Source organism: Budorcas taxicolor, chromosome 3, assembly GCF_023091745.1.
Source record: "Budorcas taxicolor isolate Tak-1 chromosome 3, Takin1.1, whole genome shotgun sequence".
NCBI classification, from domain to species: Eukaryota; Metazoa; Chordata; class Mammalia; order Artiodactyla; family Bovidae; genus Budorcas; species Budorcas taxicolor.
In genome coordinates this window covers 102,296,318-102,316,408 of record NC_068912.1, presented here as the reverse complement: position 1 = coordinate 102,316,408, position 20,091 = coordinate 102,296,318, and the positions used below count along the sequence as shown (strand labels likewise).

At 54.8% G+C, this 20,091-nt stretch overlaps 1 protein-coding gene across 3 annotated transcripts; it reads left to right on the top strand.

The window, feature by feature from the left end:
* The first annotated feature begins 108 nt into the window (after window positions 1–108).
* IPO13 (importin 13) lies at window positions 109–19,879 on the top strand. Of its 3 annotated transcripts, XM_052637862.1 has the most exons (20): window positions 137–929; window positions 2,691–3,427; window positions 8,699–8,839; window positions 8,930–9,071; window positions 9,163–9,329; window positions 9,539–9,659; window positions 9,746–9,893; window positions 10,322–10,503; window positions 10,587–10,613; window positions 10,788–10,922; window positions 11,093–11,236; window positions 12,551–12,631; window positions 13,155–13,292; window positions 13,456–13,552; window positions 16,414–16,466; window positions 18,689–18,755; window positions 18,846–18,904; window positions 19,055–19,144; window positions 19,435–19,616; window positions 19,711–19,879. In XM_052637862.1, exons 1-20 carry the CDS (start codon window positions 846–848, stop codon window positions 19,805–19,807), a joined length of 2,892 nt encoding a protein of 963 aa, XP_052493822.1. In that variant the 5' UTR covers window positions 137–845; the 3' UTR covers window positions 19,808–19,879. The 3 variants fall into 3 exon arrangements, 1 of the variants encoding a protein (XP_052493822.1); XR_008199144.1 differs by lacking the exons at window positions 19,055–19,144; window positions 19,435–19,616; window positions 19,711–19,879 and adding an exon at window positions 16,584–18,358 and having other exon boundaries at window positions 109–929; window positions 18,846–18,903; XR_008199145.1 differs by lacking the exons at window positions 18,689–18,755; window positions 18,846–18,904; window positions 19,055–19,144; window positions 19,435–19,616; window positions 19,711–19,879 and adding an exon at window positions 14,134–15,199 and having other exon boundaries at window positions 114–929; window positions 16,414–16,429.
* The last annotated feature ends 212 nt before the right edge of the window (window positions 19,880–20,091 follow it).

Here is a 20,091-nt window from a genome sequence, read left to right as displayed (position 1 = left end):
CCTGCTCAGGGGCGCGCGGGCAGGCGCGAGGATACGAGAGGGGACCCGGAATGAGTTTCCGCGCAGTTCCGCCGTGCCGTGCCGGGCTGTGCCGGCCGGGTGGGGCCAGGGCAGGCGCGGGTCCGAGAGGGACGGCTTCTGAGTCGGCGGCGCCGCGGACAGGCGCTCGGGGCAGCCCGTGCCTCGCTGAGGTCCCCGCCCCGTCCCGGCCGGGCCGGCTCGCCTGTCAGTCACTGGGGCGGAGGCAGCGGCGGTAGCAGGGCCGGAGACGGAGGGTGAGAAGAGCGCGGGCCTGGCGGAGCCGAGGGGACCTGCCACAGCCCCTTAACTCCACGGACTCTTCGCCCGAGATTTGCGAAGCTGTACCCCTGCGCTTCGTTGGACGCCTCCGTAACCCCCGAAGGGCTCTCTCCCCCGTAACCTCCCACCCCCGTGACCTCCTCCTAGAACCCGAGATCTCACTAGGGTGTTGTGGTACAGGCCATCGACCCTGTGACCCCTTGGTTTTCCCCAGGCCTCGATTCCCTATGACTCCCTCTTCATAGATTCTGGGGACAGAACCCTGATCTACCATCAGGACCCCCGCCTGCAAACTCCTCACTGACGGCTTTCTCCTAGGAGTTCCCCTCAGTGGGTCTCCTCCTAAGGGCACCCCTTTTGGCCTCTGGCTAGCCCCCCACCCTCAACCGAGGTGGGGCGGCCTCGGCAGCCATGCTCGCCCTGGGACCCCTGTCACCCCACCACTTCCTGGGCACCCAAGCCGGAGTCTAGCAGGGGGCCAGCAGCCAAGAGGCTGGGGCAGGAGACAGGCCACGGTCCACCTCCCTGCTGGGGAGGGAGCAAAGATGGAGCGGCGGGAGGAGCAGCCGGGGGCTGCAGGGGCTGGAGCAGCGCCAGCCTTGGACTTCACGGTGGAGAATGTGGAGAAGGTATGAGGGCCCTGGGGAGGGGCACTCCAGTGACAGAGCAGAAGTTCTGGGGACTGACACTAATGCCAGGGCCCAGGCCTGGGCTGGGTGCCCGTTGGGATGGTGCCTCCAGAGCACCTGGCATTTGCTGTCTCTCTGGGCCAGCCGACAGCAATGCAATGGTGTCTTAGGCTATTTTTGGCCTTCCGTAGACACCGGTCCTCTGTGGACACGCTAGGGTCTTGGGATGGTCCCTCCAGGGTGCTGATGGCTTAGACCCTCCAGCCAGACTGGCTACTCTCCAGCTCCATGGGAAATGCATGAGCAGTGCAGTAAGAAACCAGGAATGAGGGAGACTTGCAGCTCAGTTTCCAGAAACCAGAGTGATGCTGAGCCATCCTGGCCCTGTTTGGTTGAGCAGGGGCAGAAAATAATCTGAAACTAAAACAATCTGGGTTGTGTTTTCACTTTTCCTTGGAGAAGGGTCCTTCGGTTATTGGATGGAGGCCAGACCACTCCCGGGCAGGCGGAAGTAGGGCTGGCCCCTTGGTTTTGTGCTGGATCCAAGGAGCCTGGTCCTGCTGGCAGCTTCAGGGTCCTTCCCTACTCACCTGCCCACATGGCTTCCTGCCATGGCACTCTCAGGCTCCCCCACTGCTCAGTCTGTCTTTTTCAAACTGCTTCTCTATGTCTTTGCTGGGTTCTGCCCCCAGAGGCTGGGAATGTAGAAATACTTTCCACCCTGGGGTGGATGGGGGAGACGGGGCTATCGTGGTGGAAAACAGGGAATGGTTGCAGATACTCATTTGTTATTCTTGAGCCCCGTTTAGCATACCCAATGGTAAGGATGCATCTTTCTGCTTCTGCTCTCTGCCTGCCTCAGCATCCCAAGGGTCAGTGGCCATAACTGGCTGTCAGGGGTACAGACAGGGCTCAACCTACTTGGATGGAGCCTGCTTAGGGGGTGAGAGTCCTGGCCTCACTCATCCACCCCTTGGGGCTGGGCAGTGTTGGCATGGTGGCGCACTGTTCCATGTGCCTCCAGGGAAATAAACCACTGTTTTCCTACTGTGTGAAGTCCTAATGGAATTGGGACCCTGGGGATTTAGCTAGTTGAGAGCTCCAGGCTAGGCATTTGCCAGGGCTGCAGGCCAAGACTTCTCTGGACCAGCTTTTGGACCCTCTTGTATGCTCTCTGAGGAGTGTTCTCACCCTCCCTTCCAGTTTGTCTTTGCCCTAGGGCTGCCTGGCAAAGTCTTAGTCCTGCTCAGATTTCACAATGGCTTTGGTGCCAGCATCTGGAGTGACCTAGGGATGATCCTGGGGGAGCTAAATGGAGCTGTTGGAGTAGATGAGAGCAGCTGTGCCTGGGAGGATTGGAGGCGGGGGGTGGCTCAGGCTGTTCCATGCTCTTCTCAGGCTTAGCTTCTTCCTTATGGAGCCACTCCTTCCACCTGGGCCTTGCCCTTTACCTCAGGTGCTTTTCCTTTGGGGAACTTGGCCTCCTCTTTTGCTGCTTCCCTGCAGAAGTTCACGCTCCCAACCCCTAAGGTTTTGCTATAAAGAGAAGAGGCTATGGTGGAGTGTGGGCAAGTTCGGGCTCTCAAGATCCCGGCCGGACCCCAGGTCCATGAAGCACTGCTGAGCCTGAGCTCTCCCTTCCTGCTCAGCCCCCTGGTCAGAAAGAGAGGACAGTTTTGCAGGACCGAGTCATGGCCTGTGTTGTGGGCTCTGGCAGGACCAGAGTGGCCAGCACCTGCTCAGTCTTGTGCTGTCCTGCAGGCGCTGCACCAGCTCTACTATGACCCCAACATTGAGAACAAGAACCTGGCTCAAAAGTGGCTGATGCAGGCCCAGGCGTCCCCTCAGGCCTGGCACTTCAGCTGGCAGCTCCTGCAGCCGGACAAGGTGCCTGAGATCCAGTACTTTGGGGCCAGCGCCCTACACATCAAGATCTCTCGCTACTGGAGTGACATCCCTACTGACCAGTATGAGAGCCTAAAGGCACAGCTCTTCACCCAGATCACCCGCTTTGCCAGTGGCTCCAAGATTGTGCTGACTCGGCTGTGCGTGGCGCTGGCCTCACTAGCTCTCAGCATGATGCCCGACGCTTGGCCATGTGCTGTGGCAGATATGGTACGGCTGTTCCAGGCCGAGGACTCACCGGTGGATAGCCAGGGCCGCTGCCTGGCCCTGTTGGAGCTGTTGACAGTGCTGCCCGAGGAGTTCCAGACCAGCCGCCTGCCCCAGTATCGCAAAAGCCTGGTGCGGACCAGCCTGGCAGTGGAGTGTGGGGCTGTCTTCCCGCTGCTGGAGCAGCTGCTGCAGCAGCCCAGCTCACCCAGCTGTGTGCGTCAGAAGGTGCTCAAGTGCTTTTCCAGCTGGGTGCAGCTGGAGGTACCGCTGCAAGACTGCGAGGCGCTCATTCAGGCTGCCTTCGCGGCTCTGCAGGACTCAGAGCTCTTTGACAGCAGTGTGGAGGCCATTGTCAATGCCATCTCACAGCCTGATGCCCAGAGGTGAGCCGGTCCCAACCTTCCCGGAGATGGACAGCCTGCTTGGCCAGCCACACATCCATCCATCCATCTGTTCAGTAAACACTAATTGAGAACCTACTACATGCCTGGCCCTATGCTGAATATACAGCAAGGAACCAAACAAGACAGAGTCCTTATCCTTGTGGTTCAGAGAGGGAGACAAGACGTTAGACAACAAACCATCCAACGAATTAGTCAATGAAAATATTTGCCTCTCCCTTCTCGTTCCCTCAGTCACCAAGTCCTGGCTGCTCTGCTCCATATCTTTTCCATTTCCACTGCCCCCACCCTAGTGTAAGGCGTCCTCATCTCTCTCCCCAGATTACCGAGGGGATTCCTCACCAGTCCCCTGGTTTTCACACTTGTACCTTTCATTGCCAACCCAGCACCCAGAGAAATCTTGTTAAAAATGAGAGTCTCATCTTTCCTTTCTGCTCAGAAATCCCCAGTGGCCCCACACTGCTCTTAGGGTAAAGTTCAGAATTCTCAGTGTGATTCACGAGGGCGAAGCACAGCATGGCATCCCCAGCCTCGTCTCGAGCCGTGCTGCTTCCTGTCTTCACTCTCACACGAGCTTTTCAGTTTCTTGAGTGTCCCGGACTCCTTCCAGCCTCCCAGCCATCACATGTACTTGTCATATCATTGTTGCCTGATCTGAAACTTCACTCCCTCGGGAAAGTCCTCATGATTTTTAAGACTGTTTGGTCTTCTCTGTTTTTTCTCAGCGCTCCCAGTGTTTTTCCTTCTTAGCCTGTAACGCAGTTTCATTATAAATTAATGTATGTCTCCCCATTAGTCTCTCAGCAATGTGAGGACAGGCTCTCTGTCATTTTATTTTGTCACATTGTGCCTGGCAGCACTTGGTAGCATTCATTATTTTTTAAACAGAGGAAAAGTAGGAGTTGCCTACTTGGTGAGGGTCAGGGGTGGGAGAGGGTGGAAGGGGAAGGAGTGTTCCAGGCTTCGGGAGATACAGCAGGGGCAAAGGCATGTAGTGGGCAGCACCACCATACACTCAGGGACCCAAAACAAGGTGAGTGTAATGAGATGTTTCCTCAGGAAATGTTGCTTGAGCGTCTGTTTATGTGTGGGGGTCTAGGCTGACCACAGGGAGCCTAAAGATGGATAGGTTGGTTTCTGCAAGTCAAGAGCTCAGAATCCAGGAGACACATGGATGGGCAAGTACAGCCTACGTGATGAGTGCTCTAATGGAGGGCGCAGAACTGAGAGGAGGCATTTAACCCAGTGTGAGGGTATGAAGGGCTTCCCAGAGGAGGTGCCAACGGACCTGTGCTTTGAAGGCTGTGTAAGAGTTAGCCAGATGGAAGTGATGGATATGGGGAGGACATTTCAGACCGAAGGAAGAGCCCAAGCAAGGAAAGGGTGTGAGAGAGCCTGGTGAGTGGGTATGATTAACGAGCAAAGTGTAAGGGCCAGTGGCAGGAGATCTAGACTCATCATCAAGGCCTTGTTGACCAGGCTTAAGATTTTGGTCTTTGTGCTGAAGAGGATATAATAAGAGAAAATGGTGTGATGAGATTTTTGGTATAAGTTGGATTGGCTGTGGCAAGCCTGGAAGCCTGATACTTCACATTTCAGAGAAGAGGCTTTGAGAATGCTCAACAGAGCCAGAGGGGGAAGTACCATTCAAAGGGATGGCCTGGGGAAGTGGTTGATGGCTCTAGCTTTGGCATTAGTCATGTTTGAGTTTGAATCCCAAATAATTCACTTCCTAGATCTGAGACCTTGGATAAACCACATTTAAGCCTCAGTTTCTGTTATCAGTAAAATGGATCATTATACAGAGTTTAAATAGGATAATGTTCCCAGGGCCTGACCCTGGTATTCTGGGAATATTTTGGTATGAAGATTCAATAAGAGAATGTTTCTGAGAGCTTTAGCATGGTTCCTTGACATCGCATTAATGGCGGTTACTAGTATTTGGTATCACGATTGCTTTGGCAGTTAGTATGAGCCCTTTCCCATGACTTCTCAGCTTTTCCAGCTTAAGGTGGTACCAAGTCCTAGGTCAAGGCCTTTCTTGGCTGGCTAGGCTCAGACAATTGGTGGCTAAGGGGAATTTGCGGGGCCAATGCGTGGGTGATGTGAGGTGTCCTTGGATACACCCAGGTTTACCCGCCTAGCCAGTCTCGAGGGCTTTGGCAGGTAATTGATGCCTCTGCTCCTCTGAACGACTGAGCAAGCAAGAAGCCAGAGAGGGAACCTATAGCCTCCTGAGCGCCCATTGGCTGCAGCCCCCTCGGTTGCTTAGCAACTCTCCCCATTTTCTCAGCTCTGCTCCCAGAGCTCTAATTGCCGGTCTGGGCTGGGCTCAGTGTGAGTGGCAGCCAAGGAGTCCCAGCAGCTCTGCCCCGGCAGCTCAAGCTGACCAACAGGAGCCAGGCCTTTGGAACCCAGGCTCAGCTGTGGTGTTTTAAAGACATCCTCTCTATCTCCCTCCCCCAGACCTAGAAGCCTTGAGGCCTCAGGTGCATCCTGTTTGCTCACAGGTCTCAGGCTCAAGTGTCTGGGTGGTAGGAAATCAATGCAAGAGTTGCCCCTATGGGTGGACTACATCCAGCCTGGAGTCAGTGTTTGGGCTTTGCTCTGTCTAGTCCATTTCCTTTACTTTGGCTTGAGAAAGTCACCTTCAGTGGCTTTGAATTTTGGGTCATCTAGCCATTCCCCAGGTGTCCTGACGTTGGCTCTCTCCTTGGCTGAGCTTGCACTCAAGTCACCATTTTCCCACCCTATCCACAGCTGCTGCTGTTTGCCTGGCTCTCCTTTGAAAAAGATTTTTTCTTGAGATTTGTTTTTAATCCTGGGAAAGCTTTTTGCTGGGGGGCTGGAGAAGGGAAAAAAGATGAATTAGACAGGCTCATGGGAGCTCCCATCAGTTAGAATTTGAGGTATGTGTTGAGATGTGCATAGATCCTTTGAGGAAATTCAGGTTGGGCCCTGAGACAGAAGCAGGTCTATAGCAGTGCACAGGGCTGCCTTAACCTGGAATCTGTCACTATTTGCTCTGTGACCTTGAGTAATGCTCTGAGCTCTACTGGGCTATATTGTCCTTGATTTATCCTGTTACGAGGCAGAGATGAGACAAATTAAGAACTTTGATTACCTACTGTGTACATGAATTTTGAAGATGTGAGGGAGCCCTGGAATTCAGTGAGGATGCTGTGCGGGTAGGGCACTACCTTCTGCTGCCATCTCAGCTACTGGGCAGCTCACGGCCACGGCCTTGGCCCTGCCCCTACTCATTGTGCCAGAGTCTGGCCTGAAGGTGCCCATTGTCTTGTGGTGCAGCCTGTGTCAGGGCCATGAGACAAGCCATCCCCACTGTCTCCAGGCCACACCCTCTGGAGCTGTCTCTGGGCTGTGGGTAATCTGGTATGAACACCTTGTCCCACCAGAACCGGGATGTGGAAGCCAGCATCCCGAACTGGTTGCCTCTTGTCCTTCTCATCCTTTGCCTAAGGTTATCTTGCCAGGGCTACCTCCTAGCAAGCTGCTTGGGGCAAGTCCAGATAGAACTCCTTCTGGATCTTCAGTACCACCTCCCCTCCATAGATTGCTATGGTGACACCATGATTGGCAGTAGAGGGATCCCCCCTGAGAGCATCACTTCCTCTGCTTAGTCTAGTCTCCACAGAGCAGGCAGCTGGGGATGGAGCTAGCCTTCTCTCAGTCTCCTTTGTGTAGACTTCCTCTGCTCCTCTGCTTCCTCTGCTCCTTCCTTAGGGGTCACTGTGCTTCAGTGCTCTGGCTCAGACCCTCTTTTCTCATTCAGCACTTACGCATGCACGCATGCTAAGTCGCTTCAGTCATGTCTGACTCTTTGCGACCCTACGGACCATAGCCCACCAGGCTCCTGTGTCCATGGGATTCTCCAGACAAGAATACTGGAGTGGGTCGCCATGCCCTCCTCCCATTCGACACTTAATTCTTGGGCACTTTCCAGCTATTCCCATAGCTGTTTGCTGATGATTCCAAAATCTACGTCTCTTGCTCTAACCTCTCCATGGGGCTTCAGGTTTCCATATCCAGTTCTCTCTGGACACTTCTACCTGCCTCTTTCCCTGGGTACCTCTGATTCAATACGCCTAACGTGGAACTTCACACCTTGTGGCCTGCCGTTAAATTTATTACTGTCCCCATCCATCCTTTCCTCCAGGTCTCAGTAAGTATTTCCACCAGGGAGAGTTGTTCTTGACTCTTCGCCATCCTCCTGTACCTGTTTTGTCTCTGAGTTCCCTCTGAGTTCATTCCCTCCCTAACTGCCACCAGACTCCTTAGGAGTTAGGATTTGGTGGCAGGGGGTGGGGTGGAGGGTGGAGGTGGATGCTCTCGGGAGCTGTTGCTGGCTCCTGAAGTCTTTAACAAGACTCTTCAGCGTGCGTTGCCTGTTCTGTCTCCTGTCCTCATTCAATCTCCCCTGATACTGATGGTATGTATTAGTTTCCTACAGCTGCCATGCTAAGGTACCACACCCTGGCACACGCGACAGATTCATTGTCTCACAGTTGTGGAGCCTGGAGTTCTGAAATCACGGTCTCAGCTCCCTCTGAAGCCTGTAGGAGCGTCCTTCCTTGCTGCCTCCCAGCGTCGGGTGCTTTGCTGGCAGTCTTTGGTGCTCTGTTGGCTTGCTGCATAGTTCCAGCCGCTCCCTTTGTTGTCACATGTCACCCTCCCTGTAGGTCTCTGTCTTTACATGGATGTCTTCTTTTAAGAACATCAGTCATATTGTATTAGGGCCACCCCCTACTCTCTGATCTAATCTGCAGTGACCCTGTTTCCAAATCAGGTCACATTCTGAGCTACTAAGGTTAGGGCTTCAACACACCTTTTTTGGGGAAACCTAATTCAGTCAATAGCTGTCTTATTCTCTGGCCCCCCCAAATTTATTTGTCCTCTCCATATGCAAAACACATTCACCTCATCCTAACCTCCCTAAAAGTCTTAAGCCATTCAAGCACCAACTCTAAGTCCAGCTGGAGGACACAGGTCCAGCTACACGTACCTTTTTGTATATCCTTGCCAGAGTTCTCCTGGAGGTCTCTGACCTAAACTTATTCCCAAATTGGGCAATGTCAAACCTGCCACACAGGCCTAGCCCCTGATCTCTTTCTTGCTTTGGGTTTGATGTGGAAAGGGGGGTTTGATGGACAACAGAGAGATTGTGCCTTTCTCCCAAAGCTGGCGGGAGATGAGCAGACAGTTCTGATGCATCTCCTCACCCTCTGCCTCCAGGTATGTGAACACGCTCCTGAAACTCATCCCACTGGTGCTGGGACTGCAGGACCAACTGCGACAGGCAGTACAGAATGGGGACATGGAGACCTCCCACGGCATCTGTCGCATTGCTGTGGCTCTGGGCGAGAACCACTCCCGGTGAGGACAGGGGCAACTGCAGGTGGGATAGCAGGGCCCTTGAAGAAGTAAGGGAGGTGGAAGGACCTCCCCATGCCTTCTCCCTCCCAGGGCCTTGCTGGACCAAGTGGAGCACTGGCAGAGCTTCCTGGCCCTCGTCAACATGATCATGTTCTGCACGGGCATCCCTGGCCACTTCCCTGTCAACGAGACCACCAGCTCCCTGACCCTCACTTTCTGGTACACACTGCAGGTGTGTCACGTGACCTTCAGTGGACCTGGGCCGTGATGGAAGAAGGGGCATCACGGCATCTGTGGCTAACTCTCCTCCCTGGTTCTCTCAGGATGACATTCTGTCCTTTGAGGCAGAGAAACAGGCTGTGTACCAGCAGGTGTACCGGCCAGTCTACTTCCAGCTGGTGGATGTGCTTCTGCACAAGGCCCAGTTCCCTTCTGATGAAGAATATGGATTCTGGTCCTCCGATGAGAAGGAGCAGTTCCGGATTTACAGGTGACAGTAGCAGGCCAATCCTAGCTCTAAAGGGGGTCCTGAGATAATGAAGGCAATGAGGGGAGGGGTCCAAGGCCAGGTTCCCTGAATCCTGGGCCACCCTTCTCTGTTCTCTAGGCACTTTGGCAGGGCTGTGAGGGAATCGGGGTGGGCTCCTGTGCTTGAGGGAGGCACCTAGGCAGTGTATAAGGCCTTCATCTGCTTCTTAGGGTGGACATCTCAGACACGCTCATGTATGTCTATGAGATGCTGGGGGCCGAGCTCCTCAGCAACCTCTATGACAAGCTGGGTCGTTTGCTCACCAGCTCAGAGGAGCCCTACTCCTGGCAGGTACCTCCCCAGCCTGACTCCCTCAGCCCTCCCAGGTCTGTCACATCCTCCTCCTCAGCCAAGCCAGTGGCATCCTCTTTCCCCAGCACACAGAGGCCCTGCTCTACGGCTTCCAGTCCATTGCAGAGACCATCGATGTCAACTACTCCGATGTGGTGCCCGGGCTCATTGGGCTCATCCCACGGATCAGCATCAGCAACGTGCAGCTGGCGGACACTGTCATGTTCACCATCGGTGAGCCCTGGCCCACACCCATGAGCACACCCCCAGAGCCACAGTGCGCAGCCCCAAGCCGACCTGCTGGGTCCTGTGCAAAGTGGGAGATACAAGCGCGTGCACACACAGTCAGAAACTGCGACCAGTGGACTGTCCTGGCATGTCGAGGGGTCCTTGCTACAGTGCGCTGAGCTGCAGTTCAGTGAGGCTAGTTCACTGCCACTGAAACAGTGCCGCTGGGCCTCTACGAGTAACTTCTTCCCACTTAGCAGCAGTAAGGTCATGTTTGGGCCCGTGCATGCATATTTGCCCATCCCATGCTCTGAACACGCAGCACTCTCTCTGTTCAGGGGCTCCAGCTCCACCCTGCCAGATCTGCCTGCTTTGCAGGGACCTGGCACGCAGCCAGCCTGGCCTGCCTCAGATGTCTTCCCTTCTTCCTCCAGGAGCTCTGTCTGAGTGGCTGGCTGACCACCCCGTCATGATCAACAGCGTTCTACCCCTTGTGCTGCATGCCTTAGGCAATCCCGAGCTCTCTATCTCTTCTGTGTCCACCCTCAAGAAGATCTGCCGAGAGTGCAAGTATGACCTGCCACCCTATGCTGCCAACATCGTGGCTGTCTCCCAGGTATCCCAGGGCCCTGGGTGCAGCCGGGCCTCAGGGCACAGTCTGCCCGGCACTGACACCATATTCCTTCTCTTTATCCCTAGGATGTGCTGATGAAACAGATCCATAAGGTGAGTTCATAGGTTTCTAGGGCGCTCGGCTCTTTGAGGTATTGGGGGGATCCGAAGAAATCCCATCTTCTGCCTTTGAGCCTTATTCTTGTTCTTGGAGCCTTCGCCAAGAGGCTCATTCTCCCCACCCACAGCCAGGCGTGTCTGGGACTGACCCTCTGTTCTGCCCCGCAGACGAGCCAGTGCATGTGGCTGATGCAGGCGCTGGGCTTCCTGCTGTCGGCCTTGCAAGTGGAGGAGATCCTTAAAAACCTGCACTCGCTTATCTCACCATATATCCAGCAGCTGGAGAAGCTGGCAGAAGAGATAGTGAGTGAACTGAGCGCGTGCTTGTGTGTGTTCGTGTTGTATGTGGCCGCAAGCAGCAGTGGGTCTCTGGGGCTGCCCTTTGTGTGGGCTGTGGCTTAGCTGCTGAGGGGTGGGCTGGAGCTGGCAGTCAGGGCTGGGAGATCCAGAGCTTGGTTCCCTTCTCCCCGTAGCCTAATCCTTCCAACAAGCTGGCCATTGTCCACATCTTGGGGCTTCTCTCCAACCTCTTCACCACACTGGACGTCAGCCATCATGAGGATGATCATGAAGGCCCTGAGCTCCGGAAGCTGCCAGTGCCACAGGGACCCAACCCCGTGGGTGATGTTGTCATTGCCACCGCCCCCCCCCCACCCCCAACCTTGTGGGAATGTCATAGTCACCCCTGAACTCTATGGGTAATATTGTCATTGTTTCCCTGGCCCCGTGGGGCATGATGCATTTGGTCCTTTGACCCTGTGAATGACCCTCCCACTGCCCCCTGCTCTGTAGGGAGTGATGTCCTTGTCTCACTCAGTCCTGTGGGTGATGTTGTCTTTGTTCCTAGCCTAATTGGGGTGGTGTTATAGTGTTTCCTTCTCCCCATGGGGGATACTGACATTATACATCCTAAGTGATGTAATTATGGTACCCTGTTTAACCCCCAACTCTATGGGGCCTTCTACTTCAGCATTCACCATCCACTACAGGCACTAAGGGTGCTTACATACTCCACATGTAATAGTTCTTGCCTTTGAGTGGCTTTTGGTCTAGAGGAAATACACGTAAACAGATTGTCACACAGCACTGTGATAAGTGCTGTGGTAAGCTTGGCGCAGGACATTGGGGTGACTACTTAGGAGCTGTTTAGTCTGGGACAAGCCTCAGCTGCCCATTCAACACTATGAACATCGGGATATCTGATGCTCATCTTATAGAACTGTGCTGAATAGCAAGTATAGTCTTGATTAAAAGTACTTTGCGTACTGTAAAACTCTGTATAGATGCGAGGGACTGCTTTAGTCATTATTCCAAGTACCCCTCCAGTGTTTTCTCCCGGAGAAAAGGTTAGCCACAGTATCCTGGTCCCTCTGTTTAACTCCCCACCCCAGTATTGGTCACCCTTTTGGCTCCAGACCAAACCAAAGCCACTGTCCTCCCAAAGAACCCCTCCTTCTTCTATGGTAGTCATCATCCCTCCTTCCCTCACCTCCCAGGACCTCAGGCTGCTCTGCTCCACCATAAGCTGCCCGTATCTACGCATCCCTTGGGGCTCTCTACCCTAAGCCTATCTGGGTGAGACAGTATCTCTGCTTCTTCAGGGGCTGGTCCATAGGCCTTTGGCACTAAAATGCTTTTACTGAGCAGAATTAGATAGGGAGTGACTTTTTAAAAAGATTACAAAGTTTTAATAGTCTTCTGAAGCTTGCAATTTGAAGCTTCCTCTAAGATGATCCCTAGAATTCAGGGTATCTTTGATTCATGGGGATTCAGCAAAGTACTCCTTCCCCAGGGTCCTGTGTACCAAGTCTTCGGCGTGCAGTCTGGGGTAATAGGTTTGAAACTCCTGGCCTACCTCCAACTACCAAGTAGTCCTTCTCGGGTGGCCGAGAGTGGTAGTGGAGGCACCTCACTTCTTCCTGTGTCTTCAGGTGGTGGTGGTACTGCAGCAAGTCTTCCAGCTTATCCAGAAGGTGCTGAGCAAATGGCTGAATGATGCCCAGGTGGTAGAGGTGAGTGCTGACCCTTGCCATCAGCCCCCATGATGACTCTGCTCAGAGATGGAGCTTCCACCACCTTAGCTTGCTGTGATCTGGAGGAAGTGAAGGAGACGAATCCTACCCCATAGATGCTCAGAATATCTGGGGAAGAAACTTCCTGGTGTCACAAGAAGTGCTCCACCCAAGGCTGTGATGCTGGGGCTGAGTGCCAGTCAGGGATCCATTTTAGCATCCAGACACCTGCCTTGGTTCCATCCAGTGCGGGCGTTTCTCACTACTGTTGCTCCCTCAGAGGCCGTGGTGGAGATGTAAGGAGCTGGAGTTAAGTTACAGAGTTCCATCCTCAGCACCTCTGAGAAGGGCCTTTCAGTCTCTTGCCTTCCAGGGTGAGGGTCAGACTAGCCTACCTTCCAGGGTTCACAGAGCCAGGCACAGCTGGTGGGTAAAGGCTCCTTTTTAGGCCTCTGTGCAGGGCCTCCGTTCTGTTGCAGCCAGTGGTGACCTGCTGACCCGGCCTTCTTTGCTTTCTTCCCAGGCGGTGTGCGCTATCTTTGAGAAATCCGTTAAGACGCTGCTGGATGACTTTGCCCCCATGGTGCCACAGCTGTGTGAGATGCTGGGGCGGATGTACAGCACCATCCCCCAGGCCTCCGCTCTTGACCTCACTCGACAGGTGGGCCTTCATCCCAGGCAGAGATCTGACCCAGGGATTGGGCGGGTAGGTGAAGTAGGGTGGATGGTTGCTCTGGCAGGAGTCCTCGCCTGCATTCCAGGGACGCTGGCTTGTCCTGGTGGGCCAGGGCCTCCGTTGACCAGCATCCCCTGCTTTGTTGCAGCTGGTCCACATCTTTGCTCATGAGCCTGCCCACTTTCCCCCCATCGAGGCCCTCTTCCTGCTCGTCACCTCCGTCACACTCACCCTCTTCCAGCAAGGTAGGTCCCCACCAGGGTCTCCGCTGCTGCCGCCACTGCCACTGCCTCTGCCTCCCTGACTGGGGAGCCACAGCTGCCCACTCTGTTCTCCTCTCGCCCCGAGTTGCACATGGGTTTTGATGGGAAAGTAACGGGGTCAAGCACAGCACAGCTGTCACCTTACAGATAGTTGACACCTTAGGTGGAAGTGGACAAGAGAGTGACTGATGTCTTCTCCCGGGCTCAGGACCAGGCTGGGTGTGGGGGAAGGTGGGGCTGGAAGCTCTGAGGGGCTCGGAGCACCAGCTTGGCTCCATTTCCTTTGGCACAGAATGAAAGGTGGCAAGAACATGGGCTTTGAAGTCAGCTAGACCTAGAGTCTAAGCTCATCACCACCGACTAGTTGTGTGACCTTGGGCAAGTCACATACCTTTTCAGAGCCTTTGTTTCCATATCTATGAAATAGACATGTCAGATACTTGCTAGGACTGTTAACAGGCATTAAAGCAGCATCTTCGGGGCCCCTGGCTTGGGGGTTTTGCACATGATGTTCTCACAGAGTGCTGGCTCCTTTCCCTGCACTGAGACTCATTCCTTTCTAGGCCAGAAGCCTTTGGCTGTGATCCCAGCCCCCCAGTCACTACGGCCCTCTGCCTGAGAGAAGTTGGGAGTGGGGGGCTCCAGGCTTCCCCTGCTGCCTAACCCAGGCTTCTCACTTGGAGAAGAAACAACGTTGTTCCGTCAGCCTCCTGAGTTTTGCCTAGAGTCACGCTCACAGGCTTGAGGCTCACCAGGAGTCTTAGCTGGAGCCAGAGTGCTCTCTGCTTCTGTCCTCAGTATTTGGTCCCCTGATGCTGACCTCTGCTCTGGTGGACCGTGGGTTGTTTCCAGAGTGGGGAGAAATCTGAGCCAGAAACCGGATGTGGTCCTCCTCAGCCTCACCTCTCCCCACCCTCCATGGCCACTGCTCCATCTGGATCGCCTCAGCAATCTTCTGACTGGTTTCCCTGGCATCTGCCCTTCTCCAACCCGTTCTGCACCCAGCAGCTGTAATCTTTTTTTATAAGACACAAATCTGAGCACTCTTCCCTCCCTGGCTTAAAGCCCTTCCGTTGCTCCCCGTCATCCTCAGGTCATGTTCCCACTGCCCGCCACCACGTGACACAGACCTGCATACTTCTCAGCAGTCATTCCTGAATGGCTCCAGCAGTTCAGCCTCCCTGATACTTCCCACATCATGTCCCCTTTGACTTCTGTGCCCTGCTTCTCTGCCTGGATTGCCCTGTGCCCTTCACTGGGTGAGCGCTCTCTCCTCCATGCCTTACCCCTGCATCAGTCCTCGGAAGCTTCTCTAAGGCAGAGCTGGGTGCTTCTGACCTTGCACCAGAACTGCATGGGCACGCACCACTGATACAGCGTTGATCACACTCAGTAAGCAGCCTCCATGACTGTCTCCTTCCTTGGACTAAGCCCCTCAAGGGCAGGCTGGGGTCTCTTCCTTCTGCATCCCTCAGAACAAGGCCAGCAGAGAGCAGACACCAGACACTGTTGAAGAAAGGAGGCAAGGTCTCCTTGCTCTTGGAGCCTTTCTTCCTCACTGTCCAGCCCACCTCTAGCAGGGCGGCTGCTGAACCTCAAACCTGCCATCTACAGGGACCCCAGGCTTGGGTACGTTGGGCCTCACTTTACAGGAATTGATTACAGGACTTGAGTAACTTAGGGGGCTGGTGTGGAAAGGACAGGCTTTATCAAGGGCTTCTCACAGCCTGAAGGAAGTAGGGAAGAGATGATTATCGACTTGACAGTCGGGGAAACTGAATGTGGATGGCTTGCACAAGATCACACAGCTGTTTAGTGGTATCTCAGGCAGGGGTTTCCACAGCGTCTCCTCCTGAGAGTGGAGCAGCCAGGCAGGAGCTCCAGGCCATGCCTCGTCCTTGCTGAAGGTGTCATCAGAACTGGAGGCAGGATAGTGTCCAACATCCTACCTGTTGGGCTTGTGGGTTGTCTTACAAGACAGGATGCCCCCACTCACCTGCTTCGCTGTCCCAGTCTTGCCATACCTTCCTCGGGCTCTGCCCTCCCACTGCACCGTGGGTGACACACTGACTGGTCTCCCTCTTTCTTCGTGCGTCCCAGTGGCGGGAGGGGGTCATCAGCCCTGAGCCTGGCTCTCTGCTGAGTCTGTGTCCATGCGGAGGGGCGTTGTGGGCGGGGCTCTCATTTTTGCCTCATCGTGCAGCTCCTTCCCCTGGGCCTTGACTGGCCAGCCCCACAGCATATCAGGCACTGCCGAACCCAAGAAGGAGTCTTCTGGATTAAGAGAACCCTGTAGATCCCTTTCTTTGGCTAGCCCAAGAGCCTTAAGGGCAAGGAAGGGAGCGGACACCTGCTCAGACCATGATGCCCGGGAAGGGCTTTCAGCCAGGCCTCCCAGGGCAGTACCAAGGACCAATCTCCCACCAGCCCTGCCCTCCTTTTGATGATGAGTGATGGGGAGGTATGTGATCGGAAGCAGTGTAGGGCCACTGCAGTTGGCCAGAGGCCACAACAAGAGTGTGGGGGCTGTTTGTCCAGCTGCATGGTGGCCAGCACCGCTCAAGCACTGCAGGGTCCCTTGGGGACTGGCCTGAGGAGGAGTGAAGAGTAGGTGGAAGGCCCCTTGGGAGGGAGCTGGGGCAGACCGTCCTTCACTTCGCCGTCTCTTTCTGTTGGGCTTCTCCCAGTTCATGGTTTTTGTATGTTTTGTTTCTTTATCTTGCTTCCTGCTGCTCATGTGCCCCCCGCTGTCTCCCTGCAGGCTCTCAGTCCCACATAACTATATGAGGTTGAGTTGCTGTTTGTATAATTTTTTCTTAAGTTCCATCTTTATTATATTTTAGGGCCCAGGGATCATCCTGATATTGTTGATTCATTTATGCAACTCCTGGCACAGGTGTGTTTTAGTTTTATTCATTCACGTTCTGTTCTCTCTCTTTCTCTTTCTCTTATGTTGAAATTCAATTTAAGCCTATTTTTAGCTTTCTGTTGACAAATTTTTTTTTCTGTTCAGTTGAATAGAGTTTCTTCATCTGTTTCCGTGGAAGTTGACAACCCAACATCCTCCTTTAGTGCCCCTTTGCCTCAACTAGCTCAGTCCTCCACAGAGACCAGGGAGAGGCTGATCCCGAAGGGAGGGAGCTGGGCTGGCCTGAGGGGTGGGCATGGGAGGGGGTGGTAACCATCCGTGCCCAGCAGCTCCTGTGGGCCCAAAGTGACTGAAGAGCTCAGGGGCAGGCCCGGAGTTGAAGGGCCTGGGGTTCACTGTCCCTGTGCTCCTGCGGGGAACTGCCTGCCTCAGTGCCCCCAGCCTGCTCTTGAGAGGTAGGCTGGGAGGAGCTCCGAGGGAGGGGCCAAGCTGAATGTGCTGCAGTGGAGCCCAGAGCTGGGCTGTCGCTGGGCTGCTGGACAGGTCCTGCTGCTGCTGGGAGGTGGGGTGCTGGCTCCATTGCGAGATGTGTCTGGTGTGTGTTTAAGTGTCTCGGATCTGACTCGTGTGTTTTGAGTCCGGTTTGGGCAGGGAACAGAAATCATGTGGCTGCTGTGAGCAGTATGTGTATTGTTCTGAGTGTCAGAATAAATGTGTAGCTGTAGTGAGCCTGAGCACTGATGCGTGTTGTGTGCTGACGTGCATTAGACATGGATGGAGTTTGAGTGTCGATGTTTGTTGGAGGTGTGTGTGTTGGGCTGTGGGAGTGCATGTAATGGAGGGTGGGAGTATATATGGTAGTGGTATGTCTGCATGAGGGTTGTATGTTTGGGAAGATACACGTGTCGGGCTGTGGGAATGTGGGGTTAGTATGTGTGTCAGGGAGATCCTGTGAGTTGGGAGCTCCTATGGGTTGGGGTCTATGATGTGTTTCTTTGTTTAATCACTCCACAAATATTTTTTGAGTGTGTTATATGTGCTTGATCATGTGGTAGGTGCTGAGAATATAATGGTGAGCAAAAGCAGACACGGTTCTTGCCCTCTTGGAACTTACAACCTAGTAGAGGGGTATAGGAGGAGTGGGAATGGACAGTGTGCTCTGGGCCTGGGTGGACATGTGTGTGAGGGTGTATCTTTGGGGCGAGGACATTTGAGTGTGGGTGTGCATGGGGAGAGTGTGCGTGCTAGAGAACTGGGGAGGGTGAGGGCCTGGCTGTGTGGATATGGTTTGGGGATACAGGGTTGGGCTTGGGATGAATGTGTAGCGAGGGTGTGTTGCAAATGGGGAGAGTGGTGTATACAAGGGATGTGATTGAGGTGTGATAGAGGGTAAGTAGGGCGTTTTAAGTGAGGGGCCTGTGGGGCTGTTTGCGCTTGAGTGAAAATGAGGGAGTGGAAGGTATATGAAGGCTGGAGGGTTGGGGGTTGATGTGGAATGCATTGGGGGCTGCTGGGGGACAGCAGTGCTTGATGATTGTGGGAGCTGTGCAGAGCATCTCCTATGACCTGAGGATGTGCCATTCATGCCTTGGTACCACTTGGGGTGAGCTCTCAGCCCCTATACTCCATCCACTTCCCCTGACATGGCAGCCCTGGCTCCTGGGCTGGATATGAATGAGAAGGGCCCGGACACAGGCTGTCCTGGGTAGGGTGGGGCCGTGGCTCCCAGGCTCCTGCCCTGCCTTTCCTCTTCCTAAGCTGGAGAGTGTCTGAGGAATGCAGGCAGGACATAAGAGGGGGGCTGTGAACTGGGCTCCCTGTCCAGCTGCCATCTCTGCCCTGATAACAAATCAAGGGGGCCTCAACTGCCTCTGTGAATCAAAGTGAAGTCACTGCTGGCAACCTGGAGCCTGCAGGAGGTCTGGCCCTGTGTGGGGCGGCGGGGGGGCGGGTGGGGTGGGGTGATGTGTGTGCTCGGGGGTGACTGGGGCCCAGGCTGCGGCATTATGACTCCCAACCTCTCTCATGCACATGTGCGTTCATGTACACATACACGTACATGGCATCCCTTGGCTGCTCCCCTCCTGACACACTGAACTCTGGAGTGGTCTCGTTCCCGAGATGGCTGGGTGGCTGGTTTTGGCAACCTTCACTTGTGGTGTGTGAGGTTGGGGCCTGGGTGGCAGGTGAGTGGGAGGATGATTCTTAGAGTCGACTAGGGCTGGGCTTACCAGCTCCACCTCCTACAGGCTCTGAAGCGGAAGCCAGATTTGTTCCTATGTGAACGACTGGATGTCAAAGCTGTGTTCCAATGTGGTAAGTGGGGTGCCAGGTGGACAGGTGGGCCTGGGGCCCCCTCGGGAGGATCCCTGAGCCCCACCTGATTTGCCTCTGCCTCTCTCACAGCTGTGCTGGCGCTCAAGTTCCCCGAAGCACCTACTGTCAAGGCCTCCTGTGGCTTCTTTGTGAGTCCCGTGCTGACCCCCAAACCCTGCACCGTCCTTACACCCCGCCCACCCTGCCCAGGACTCTGTGGGGTAGGGGTGTGGTGTGCAGGCCTTGTCTCCAGGGAGATGGGGGAGAGGGGGGCTGACGGGCCTCTCCATCCTCTGTAGACAGAGCTGCTGCCTCGGTGTGGGGAAGTAGAACCTGTGGGAAAGGTGGTACAGGAAGATGGCCGTATACTGCTCATAGCAGTGCTGGAGGTGAGACGGAGCGGGTGGGGCAGCCGGGTTTGGGGATGGGGCGGCCCTCACTGCTGAGGCAGCTGTCCTCCTGCGAAGCTTGCATCTTGGTTCCCTAAGCTCTGTTTCTTCATCAAGTAAATGGCTGGAAGTTGTTAGGTCGCTGTGAGGATCAGCTATCGTGTGTCAAGTAACACTCACTCGTCATGTGCACTGTGGCTGAGGAACTGCCTGGGAGTGGGTGGTGTGGCTAGGCTCTCTTGCTGCAGACGGGGCAAGGCCCTGGTGTGCTGAGAACCCATCTCCCTCAGGCCATTGGGGGCCAGGCCTCCCGCAGCCTCATGGACTGCTTTGCCGACATCCTGTTTGCTCTGAACAAACACTGCTTCAGCCTCCTGAGCGTGTGGATCAAGGAGGCGCTTCAGGCACCTGGCTTTCCCTCTGCCCGACTCAGCCCCGAACAGAAGGACACCTTCAGCCAACAGATCCTTCGGTGAGCAGAGCTGGCAGGGCCCGGGCTCGGGTCACGGGGAGGCGGAGGCCGTGGTGGGTGGTGGTGATAACTTGCTCTCCCTTCTCTCCTTCAGCGAGCGAGTAAACAAGAGGCGGGTGAAGGAGATGGTGAAGGAATTCACACTGCTCTGCCGGGGGCTACATGGCACAGATTACACAGCTGACTACTGAGGGGTGCCCTGTCCCACCCACACCTCCTCACCCCTCCTTATCCCCAAAGAGTAAACTTGAACCCTCACGGCACTGCTGTCTCTGCTTCCTTTCCACTGCCACCACCACCTGACTGGGTGACCTCAGATGACCTGGGGGAAGGATGGGAGGATGCTTGGACCCAGGCCTTGGTAGGGCATGATGGAGCCAACCTCCATCTAAAACCTCCAGCTTTTAGAGTGAAAGGAGCTTTACTACAGCCAAGCTGCCTAGACCGGAGCCATCCAAATACTGCCCTTGCCCTT